We start from the raw sequence: 11,871 nt of genomic DNA on the forward strand, positions 1-11,871 counted from the left end.
AGCAAAAATACCTTGATTTAACTAGGCAAGTCAGTTAAAAACAAATTCTTATTTTCAATGACGGCCTACCGGGGAACAGTGGGTTAACTGCCTGTTCAGAACGACAGATTTGTACCTTGTCAACTTGGGGGTTTGAACTTGCAACCTTCCGGTTACTAGTCCAACGCTCTAACCACTAGGCTACCCTGCCGCCCCGGATAGTAAATGGTTTATAAGTATATACATCTTATGAATGTTCTTACCAATCATTGTTATGTATTGTTCATGAACCTTTACTTCACCAGGTAAAATCCCACTGAGGCTAACAACCTATTTTGCGAAGGGAGACCTGGCAAGAAGGTGAAGCATGGAAACAGCAGCATGTCCATAAAACATGACAGAGAAATACAGAAGACACACAGGACAACGTATCACAGGTTACAGATTAGAAACGACTGCAGTTATCACAAACAGTGTTGTCGATCAGAGTCTTAAAAACAGACAAGGACACTAAACTCTCCTAACTTTACAACCTTCAGAAGCATGTTCCAGGATGAAGGGGCATTATGGGAAAAAATATTTATTTTCTCCACCCCCATCTCAGTTCTAGACTTTAGATCAGACAAGGAAATACATCAAAAATGTGGTTAATAAATGTGTGAATAACTATCTTAATGACGTAATGATTAATAAATGAATAAACTATTCACTAATCCATTGTAGATGTTATATTATGTGGTGTTGGTCAGCAGTGATAGAGACACTAGTAATATGATGCTGGTTTTAAAACATACTGACACAGCCGGCAGCTGGAGGACGGGTCTAGAAAGGACTACACGTTGTGTGTCCATCTCTACGAGGGAACGCAGGGCGCTGCTCGTCTGCATCAACACATTACGATGCAGCACCATGTCTCACTAGGATTCTGCTTTCTGTGTGTGTCCCGCTGCAGTACCGTGGGTAGCGTGAAGTGGTGGAGAACAGGACTACAGACAGGCTGTATTACACTGAGGATGGAATCAGAGCTGTATTACACTGAGGATGGAATCAGAGCTGTATTAAACTGAGGATGGAATCAGAGCTGTATTACACTGAGGATGGAATCAGAGCTGTATTAAACTGAGGATGGAATCAGAGCTGTATTACACTGAGGATGGAATCAGAGCTGTATTACAATCAGGATGGAATCAGAGCTGTATTACACTGAGGATGGAATCAGAGCTGTATTAAACTGAGGATAGAATCAGAGCTGTATTACACTGAGGATGGAATCAGAGCTGTATTACAATCAGGATAGAATCAGAGCTGTATTACACTGAGGATGGAATCAGAGCTGTATTAAACTGAGGATGGAATCAGAGCTGTATTACACTGAGGATGGAATCAGAGCTGTATTACACTGAGGATGGAATCAGAGCTGTATTACAATCAGGATGGAATCAGAGCTGTATTACACTGAGGATAGAATCAGAGCTGTATTACACTGAGGATGGAATCAGAGCTGTATTACACTGAGGACGGAATCAGAGCTGTATTACAAATCAGGATAGAATCAGAGCTGTATTACACTGAGGATGGAATCAGAGCTGTATTACACTGAGGATGGAATCAGAGCTGTATTACAAATCAGGATAGAATCAGAGCTGTATTACACTGAGGATGGAATCAGAGCTGTATTACAATCAGGATAGAATCAGAGCTGTATTACACTGAGGATGGAATCAGAGCTGTATTAAACTGAGGATGGAATCAGAGCTGTATTACAAATCAGGATAGAATCAGAGCTGTATTACACTGAGGACGGAATCAGAGCTGTATTACAAATCAGGATAGAATCAGAGCTGTATTACACTGAGGATGGAATCAGAGCTGTATTACAATCAGGATAGAATCAGAGCTGTATTACACTGAGGATGGAATCAGAGCTGTATTACACTGAGGATGGAATCAGAGCTGTATTACAAATCAGGATAGAATCAGAGCTGTATTACACTGAGGATGGAATCAGAGCTGTATTACAATCAGGATAGAATCAGAGCTGTATTACACTGAGGATGGAATCAGAGCTGTATTAAACTGAGGATGGAATCAGAGCTGTATTACACTGAGGATGGAATCAGAGCTGTATTACACTGAGGACGGAGAGAGGGAGAATGAGAGGGGAGAGAGAGGGAGAATGAGAGGGGAGAGAGAGGGAGAATGAGAGGGGAGAGAGAGAGGGAGAATGAGAGGGGAGAGAGAGAGGGAGAATGAGAGGGGAGAGAGAGAGGGAGAATGAGAGGGGAGAGAGAGAGGGAGAATGAGAGGGGAGAGAGAATGAGAGGGGAGAGAGAATGAGAGGGGAGAGAGAATGAGAGGGGAGAGAGGGAGAATGAGAGGGGAGAGAGAGGGAGAATGAGAGGGGAGAGAGAGGGAGAATGAGAGGGGAGAGAGAGGGAGAATGCGAGGGGAGAGAGAGGGAGAATGCGAGGGGAGAGAGAGGGGAGAGAGAGGGAGAATGAGAGGGGAGAGAGAGGGAGAATGCAAGGGGAGTGAGAGGGAGAATGAGAGGGGAGAGAGAGGGAGAATGAGAGGGGAGAGAGAGGGAGAATGAGAGGGGGAGAGAGGGAGAATGAGAGGGGAGAGAGAGGGAGAATGCGAGGGAGAGAGAGGGAGAATGAGAGGGAGAGAGAATGAGTCTCGGGGGAGAGAGAATGAGAGGGAGAGAGAGGGAGAATGAGAGGGGTGAGAGAGGGAGAATGAGAGGGGAGAGAGAGGGAGAATGAGAGGGGAGAATGAGAGGGGAGAGAGAGGGAGAATGAGAGTGGGGGAGAGAGAATGAGAGGGGGAGAGAGAGGGAGAATGAGAGGGGAGAGAGAGGGAGAATGAGAGGGGAGAGAGAGGGAGAATGAGAGGGGAGAGACAGGGAGAATGAGAGGGGAGAGAGGGGAGAGAGAGGGGGAGAGAGGGGAGAGAGAGGGAGAATGAGAGGGAGAGAGAGAATGAGAGGGAGAGAGAATGAGAGTGGGGGAGAGAGAATGAGAGGGGGAGAGAGAGGGAGAATGAGAGGGGAGAGAGAGGGAGAATGAGAGGGGGAGAGACAGGGAGAATGAGAGGGGAGAGAGAGGGAGAATGAGAGGGGGAGAGAGGGAGAATGAGGGGGAGAGAGAATGAGAGTGGGGGAGAGAGAGAATGAGAGGGGAGAGAGAATGAGAGGGGAGAGAGAGGGAGAATGAGAGGGGAGAGAGAGGGAGAATGAGAGGGGAGAGAGAGGGAGAATGAGAGGGGAGAGAGAGGGAGAATGAGAGGGGAGAGAGAGGGAGAATGCGAGGGGAGAGAGAGGGAGAATGAGAGGGGAGAGAGAGGGAGAATGAGAGGGGAGAGAGAGGGAGAATGCGAGGGGAGAATGAGAGGGGAGAGAGAGGGAGAATGAGAGGGGAGAGAGAGGGAGAATGAGAGGGGAGAGAGAGGGAGAATGCAAGGGGAGTGAGAGGGAGAATGAGAGGGGAGAGAGAGGGAGAATGAGAGGGGAGAGAGAGGGAGAATGAGAGGGGAGAGAGAGGGAGAATGAGAGGGGAGAGAGAGGGAGAATGAGAGGGGAGAGAGAGGGAGAATGAGAGGGGAGGGAGAATGAGAGGGGAGAGAGAGGGAGAATGAGAGGGGAGGGAGAATGAGAGGGGAGAGAGAGGGAGAATGAGAGGGGAGGGAGAATGAGAGGGGAGAGAGAGGGAGAATGAGAGGGGAGAGAGAGGGAGAATGCGAGGGGAGAGAGGGAGAATGAGAGGGGAGAGAGAGGGAGAATGAGAGGGGAGAGAGAGGGAGAATGAGAGGGGAGAGAGGGAGAATGAGAGGGAGAGAGAGGGAGAATGCGAGGGGGAGAGAGAGGGAGAATGCGAGGGGAGAGAGAGGGAGAATGAGAGGGGAGAGAGAGGGAGAATGAGAGGGGAGAGAGAGGGAGAATGAGAGGGGAGAGAGAGGGAGAATGAGAGGGGAGAGAGAGGGAGAATGAGAGGGGAGAGAGAGGGAGAATGAGAGGGAGAGAGAGGGAGAATGAGAGGGGAGAGAGAGGGAGAATGCGAGGGGAGAGAGAGGGAGAATGCGAGGGGAGAGAGAGGGAGAATGAGAGGGGAGAGAGAGGGAGAATGCGAGGGGAGAATGAGAGGGGAGAGAGAGGGAGAATGCGAGGGGAGAGAGGGAGAATGCGAGGGGAGAGAGAGGGAGAATGCGAGGGGAGAGAGAGGGAGAATGCGAGGGGAAAGGGAGAATAGAGAAATTTAAAGGATAAATGCACATCTAAGTGGCTTCCTGCAACTCAGCTCAGAAGAACAAGCTCAGTTAGATGCAGTCAGTCTAACTGGGTCTCGGGTCTGTTCGAAATTCAAGCCTGTTCTTATTGATCATTAAATAATAATAGACTGACTGCTTTAAATGCAATGACGGACAGCAGCTCACAGAGACAGAGGGCTGGGAGTTGAGGCTCACACACAGGTCTCTAAGGAGAGACAGTCAGACTGTAGTGGGGTTAAGGTCTCTAAGGACAGACAGTCAGACTGTAGAGGGGTTAAGGTCTCTAAGGAGAGACAGTCAGACTGTAGTGGGGTTAAGGTCTCTAAGGAGAGACAGTCAGACTGTAGTGGGGTTAAGGTCTCTAAGGAGAGACAGTCAGACTGTAGTGGGGTTAAGGTAGGTCTCTAAGGAGAGACAGTCAGACTGTAGTGGGGTTAAGGTCTCTAAGGAGAGACAGTCAGACTGTAGTGGGGTTAAGGTAGGTCTCTAAGGAGAGACAGTCAGACTGTAGTGGGGTTAAGGTAGGTCTCTAAGGAGAGACAGTCAGACTGTAGTGGGGTTAAGGTAGGTCTCTAAGGAGAGACAGTCAGACTGTAGTGGGGTTAAGGTAGGTCTCTAAGGAGAGACAGTCTGACTGTAGTGGGGTTAAGGTAGGTCTCTAAGGAGAGACAGTCCGACTGTAGTGGGGTTAAGGTAGGTCTCTAAGGAGAGACAGTCAGACTGTAGTGGGGTTAAGTTCTCTAAGGAGAGACAGTCAGACTGTAGTGGGGTTAAGGTCTCTAAGGAGAGACAGTCAGACTGTAGTGGGGTTAAGGTCTCTAAGGAGAGACAGTCAGACTGTAGTGGGGTTAAGGTCTCTAAGGAGAGACAGTCAGACTGTAGTGGGGTTAAGGTCTCTAAGGAGAGACAGTCAGACTGTAGTGGGGTTAAGGTAGGTCTCTAAGGAGAGACAGTCAGACTGTAGTGGGGTTAAGGTCTCTAAGGAGAGACAGTCAGACTGTAGTGGGGTTAAGGTCTCTAAGGAGAGACAGTCAGACTGTAGTGGGGTTAAGGTAGGTCTCTAAGGAGAGACAGTCAGACTGTAGTGGGGTTAAGGTAGGTCTCTAAGGAGAGACAGTCAGACTGTAGTGGGGTTAAGGTCTCTAAGGAGAGACAGTCAGACTGTAGTGGGGTTAAGGTAGGTCTCTAAGGAGAGACAGTCAGACTGTAGTGGGGTTAAGGTCTCTAAGGAGAGACAGTCAGACTGTAGTGGGGTTAAGGTCTCTAAGGAGAGACAGTCAGACTGTAGTGGGGTTAAGGTCTCTAAGGAGAGACAGTCAGACTGTAGTGGGGTTAAGGTCTCTAAGGACAGACAGTCAGACTGTAGTGGGGTTAAGGTAGGTCTCTAAGGAGAGACAGTCAGACTGTAGTGGGGTTAAGGTCTCTAAGGACAGACAGTCAGACTAGTGGGGTTAAGGTCTCTAAGGAGAGACAATCAGACTATAGTGGGGTTAAGGTCTCTAAGAAGAGACAGTCAGACTGTAGTGGGGTTAAGGTCTCTAAGGAGAGACAGTCAGACTGTAGTGGGGTTAAGGTAGGTCTCTAAGGAGAGACAGTCAGACTGTATTGGGGTTAAGGTAGGTCTCTAAGGAGAGACAGTCAGACTGTAGTGGGGTTAAGGTCTCTAAGGAGAGACAGTCAGCCTCGTGTAAATGGATGAGTGCCCTGTCGCGGCGGGAGGAGCGTCGTCAGGATGACGGCACAGTTACAGAATGATTTACCAGCGAATTAATTGTCTCAGAGTTCCAGCTGAGAGGATGATTGGCTCGGCCTCAGTGTCACAGAACCAGTGTACCAAATGGACCCCTGTTCCCTAAAGAGCACCACTACTGTAGACCACAGCCCTATAAGAGGCCAATAGGACATAGTGTACCATTCAGGACAAAGACAATCCACTGATTAGATAACTCAGAGAACCTGCATGGGTCTGGCTTTAGGAACGCTGTTTGTATTAGGTGACACACACACACGGTACACACACCCACACGGAACACGCACACACACGGAACACGCACACAAACGGAACACGCACACACACGGAACACTGAACACACACGGAACACACACACACATGGAACACGCACACACACACATGCGCACACGGTACACACACACACACACACGGTACACACACACACACACGGTACACACATGGAACACGCACACACACGGAACACGCACACACACGGAACACGCACACACACGGAACACGCACACACACACGCGCACACACACACGGTACACACACACACACGCGGTACACACACACACACACGGTACACACACGGTACACACACACACGGTGCACACACACACACACACACGGTACACACACAGACACGGTACACACACACACACACACGGTACACACACACACGGTACACACACACACGGTACACACACACACACACACGGTACACACACACACGGTACACACACGGTACACACACACACACACACACACGGTACACACACACACACACACGGTACACACACACACACGGTACACACACACACACGGTACACACACACACACGGTACACACACACACACGGTACACACACACACACACGGTACACACACACACACGGTACACACACACGGTACACACACACACACGGTACACACACACACGGTACACACACACACACGGTACACACACACGGTACACACACACACACGGTACACACACACACGGTACACACACACACTGAAATATGCCATGGCGGGGATCATCAAGCAGATGAGAGCAGTGAGGGAGATCAAGGGAACCTTTGGACTGAATCTACATGAAGCTGTGTGAGTCGAGGGACGACTCACTAACAACCAGGTTTCTATCGCTCTGTGGTGCTGTGGATTGAAGTTGATGTCACAGAGGGAGGATTGGAGTTGCAGAATTCTAGAAACTTTGATCAGAAGTTGCCAGCGTTTTTCCTGAAATCCTGGTTGTCAGATTCACAGACACAGTAGAGTAGGGAAGAAGTAGGAAGAGAGTTTTAGGAGGTTCACGAGGTGGGTTTGGGAGGTTTGAAGAAGAGTCACTTACAATGAGAGGAGAGTCTCTGCCCATGGAGATGACTGTTCTGTTGACGGTCCTCAGGAGCTTCTCCATGATGATCTGGACATGCCACTGAGTAGGACCCTGGACACGAGGAGGAGGAGGAAGAGGATGAGGAGGATGAGGAGGAGGAGGGAGGAGGGGGAGGAGAAGGAGAAAGAAGAGGAGGAGGGGGAGAAAGAGGAGGAGGAGAAAGAGAAAGAGGATGAGGAGAAAGAGGATGAGGAGAAAGAGAAAGATGATGAGGAGAAAGAGAAAGAGGAGGAGGAGGAGAAAGAGAAAGAGGAGGAGGAGGAGAAAGAGGAGGAGGAGGAGGAGGAGAAAGAGGAGGATGAAGAGGAGGAGGAGGAGGAGAAAGAGGAAGACAAGAGATTATGTTAGGCTGATATTTCACTGAGGGAATCTATAGACTCAGAATGTTTTCAACAGTGTATGTCGATATTTATCAAACTGGCTAGTTTGGTTCCTGGATGCTAATTGGATGAAACAGTAGTTCAACTGTGCGTATATCAGACAATATATAACGGGTATGATGCAAAAATGCTTGTTTTATGTCGGTTAACCAGTTTATAACAGCAATAAGGCACCTTGGGGTTTGTGATATATTTAAGCAGTAAGGCATGAGGGGGTGTGGTATATCGCCAATATACCACTGCTAAGGGCTGTTCTTAAGCACGACACAACGCGGAGTGCCTGGATACACATGTTAGCTGTGGTATACTGACCATGTATCACAACCCCGAGGAGCCTCATTGCTGTTATAAACTGGTTTCCAACGTAATGAGAGCAGGGAAAACATGTATTTCACTTTTATTTAACTAGGCAAGTCAGTTAAGAACAAACTCTTATTTACAATGACGGCCTACCGGGGAACAGAGCCTTGTTCAGGGGGAACACGAGAGGCCTCTCAGCTGAGAGGATGATTGGCTCTGCCTCAGTGTCACAGAACAGCAGATTTTTACCTTGTCAGCTCAGAGATTCGATCTTGCAACCTTTTGGTTACTAGTCCAACGCTCTAACCACTAGGCTACCCTGCCGCCCCCATTTTGACGTGTGCTTGGGGTCGTTGTCTTGATGGAAGATCTACTTGGGGCCCATTTTCAGGCAACCACGTTTTGGGCTAAAATGGCCTGGTACTTGGTAAAGTTCATGATGCTGTTGACCTTAAACAAGGCCCCCAGGACCAGTGGAAGCCAAATAGCCCCATAACATCAATGATCCACTACCATATTATTACATAACATCAATGATCCACTACCATATTTTACCATAACATCAATGATCCACTACCATATTATTACATAACATCAATGATCCACTACCATATTTTACCATAACATCAATGATCCACTATCATATTATTACATAACATCAATGATCCACTACCATATTATACCATAACATCAATGATCCACTACCATATTATACCATAACATCAATGATCCACTACCATATTATACCATAACATCAATGATCCACTACCATATCTTACCATAACATCAATGATCCACTACCATATCTTACCATAACATCAATGATCCACTACCATATCTTACCATAACAATGATCCACTACCATATTTTACCATAACATCAATGATCCACTACCATATTTTACCATAACATCAATGATCCACTACCATATCTTACCATAACATCAATGATCCACTACCATATCTTACCATTATTCAATGATCCACTACCATATCCAATTTGTAAGTCGCTCTGGATAAGAGTGTCTGCTAAATGACTTAAATGTAATGTAATGTAATATCTTACCATAACATCAATGATCCACTACCATATTATTACATAACATCAATGATCCACTACCATATCTTACCATAACATCAATGATCCACTACCATATCTTACCATAACATCAATGATCCACTACCATATCTTACCATAACATTTACATTACATTTAAGTCATTTAGCAGACGCTCTTATCCAGAGCGACTTACATAACATCAATGATCCACTACCATATCTTACCATAACATCAATGATCCACGACCATATTTTACAGTAGGTATGAGGTATTTTTCTGCATAAATGTCATTGTTTCCGATGGCAAACCCACCAGTAAGTGCGCGTGACCAAAGAGCTCTATTTCCAAGTCTTCTGACCACAGCAGCACCTGGAGTTTGAGAAGAAGCCACTGTGACATTACAGACCAATCAGAATCTAATCTCTTGGCATTTCCTAAACCTTCATTATCTCAGCCAATCATGGCTAGCCAGGTGGAAGAAGGGCACAGCGAGCAGGGATCTGGGCTGTCTGTGGAGGAATCCATCTAAGACAGGGGCACGCTAGCTACCAGCTTCCACCACACCCAAAACATTCAATAATTCACAGCAATATTTTCACACACACACACACACACACACACACACACACACACACACACACACACACACACACACACACAAGCATCACTCCATCTCCAATCTTTAAAGGTAGTATCTGATCTCTCCTCTCAATGCGTAAGGCATGATGCATGACATTATGCAACCCCAAGAGTTCTGGACTCTCTCTCTCCTGTTTCTACACCATCTCTGACGTCACTCTGCCTTTTGACAACAACTAATGGAGTTCAGGGCTGAATTCATATCACACGGAGTGTAAGAATGAGTGCAGGGAACGGTTGGAGAGAAAAAAAAAGATGCTATTGAGCGATGGTTCTCTCTGCATTGCATTATGGGAGCTCAGCCAATGAAAACAACTCCACTATTGAAGGAAAGGCTCCATGAAATAATAATTTGTTTCTGATATGGAAAGTGGATTACAGCAACTGTCTCAGACACTCTGTAGTGCAGGGCGTTGATACACAACAGACATCCCATCTAGCAGTCCCACAACTGCTTTTCACTATCACCTTTTCACTGTCACCTTTTCACTATCACTGGAGTGGATGGTGGAGAGTGGACTTAGCGGAGATCAATGTTATATTTAGTAGAGTGGACTAACAGGAGATAAATGTTATATATAGTAGAGTGGACTTAGTGGAGATCAATGTTATATTTAGTAGAGTGGACATAGTGGAGAGTGGACTTAGTGGAGATCAATGTTATATTTAGTAGAGTGGACTTAGTGGAGATCAATGTTATATTTAGTGGAGATCAATATTATATTTAGGAGAGTGGACTTAGTGGAGATCAATGTTATATTTAGTAGAGTGGACTTAGTGGAGATCAATGTTATATTTAGTGGAGATCAATATTATATTTAGGAGAGTGGACTTAGTGGAGATCAATGTTATATTTAGTAGAGTGGACTTAGTGGAGATCAATATTATATTTAGTAGAGTGGACTTAGTGGAGATCAATGTTATATTTAGTAGAGATCAATGTTATATTTAGTAGAGATCAAGGTTATATATGGTAGAGTCGACTTAGTGGAGATCAATGTTATATTTAGTAGAGTGGACTTAGTGGAGATCAATATTATATTTAGTAGAGTGGACTTAGTGGAGATCAATGTTATATATGGTAGAGTGGACTTTGTGGAGATCAGTATTATATTTAGTAGAGTGGACAGAAAAACAAATGTGGGGATGAGGTAGGTAGTTGGTTGGGCTATTGGGCTATGGGCTATGTACAGGTGCAGCGATCGGTAAACTGCTCTGACAGCCGGCGCTTGAAGTTAGTGATGGAGAGATGAGTCTCCAACTTCAGTGGTTTTTGAAATTCGTTCCAGTCTTTGGCAGCAGAGAACTGGAAGGAAAAGCGGCTAAAGGAGGTGTTGGCTTTGGGGGTGTCCAGTGAAAAATACCTGCTGGAGCGCGTCCTACGGGCGGGTGTTGTTATGGTGACCAGTGAAATATACCTGCTGGAGCGCGTCCTACGGGCGGGTGTTGTTATGGTGACCAGTGAAATATACCTGCTGGAGCGCGTCCTACGGGCGGGTGTTGTTATGGTGACCAGTGAAATATACCTGCTGGAGCGCGTCCTACGGACGGGTGTTGTTATGGTGACCAGTGAAATATACCTGCTGGAGCGCGTCCTACGGGCGGGTGTTGTTATGGTGACCAGTGAAATATACCTGCTGGAGCGCGTCCTACGGGCGGGTGTTGTTATGGTGACCAGTGAAATATACCTGCTGGGAGCGCGTCCTACGGGCGGGTGTTGTTATGGTGACCAGTGAAATATACCTGCTGGAGCGCGTCCTACGGGCGGGTGTTGTTATGGTGACCAGTGAAATATACCTGCTGGAGCGCGTCCTACGGGCGGGTGTTGTTATGGAGACCAGTGAAATATACCTGCTGGAGCGCGTCCTACGGGCGGGTGTTGTTATGGAGACCAGTGAGATATACCTGCTGGAGCGCGTCCTACGGGCGGGTGTTGTTATGGTGACCAGTGAAATATACCTGCTGGAGAGCGCGTCCTACGGGCGGGTGTTGTTATGGTGACCCGTGAAATATACCTGCTGGAGCGCGTCCCTACGGGCGGGTGTTGTTATGGTGACCAGTGAAATATACCTGCTGGTGCGCGTCCTACGGACGGGTGTTGTTATGGTGACCAGTGAA

The 11,871-nt window shown here is 47.1% G+C and overlaps 2 protein-coding genes across 2 annotated transcripts in view; one reads left to right on the top strand and one right to left on the bottom strand.

Annotated features, from left to right (window-relative positions):
• LOC135513383 (dedicator of cytokinesis protein 1-like) overlaps positions 1-11,871 on the top strand; it is a 1,066,221-nt gene that overhangs the window by 510,868 nt on the left and 543,482 nt on the right.
• Positions 1-11,871, bottom strand: part of LOC135511833 (dedicator of cytokinesis protein 1-like) — a 513,132-nt gene that overhangs the window by 407,524 nt on the left and 93,737 nt on the right. The window contains exon 13 of the mRNA XM_064933315.1: positions 7,331-7,426. Coding sequence (XP_064789387.1) covers positions 7,331-7,426 — 96 coding nt within the window. The remainder of the gene's footprint in view (positions 1-7,330; positions 7,427-11,871) is intronic.

This window comes from Oncorhynchus masou, chromosome 24 (assembly GCF_036934945.1).
Source record: "Oncorhynchus masou masou isolate Uvic2021 chromosome 24, UVic_Omas_1.1, whole genome shotgun sequence".
Lineage (NCBI taxonomy): Eukaryota > Metazoa > Chordata > Actinopteri > Salmoniformes > Salmonidae > Oncorhynchus > Oncorhynchus masou.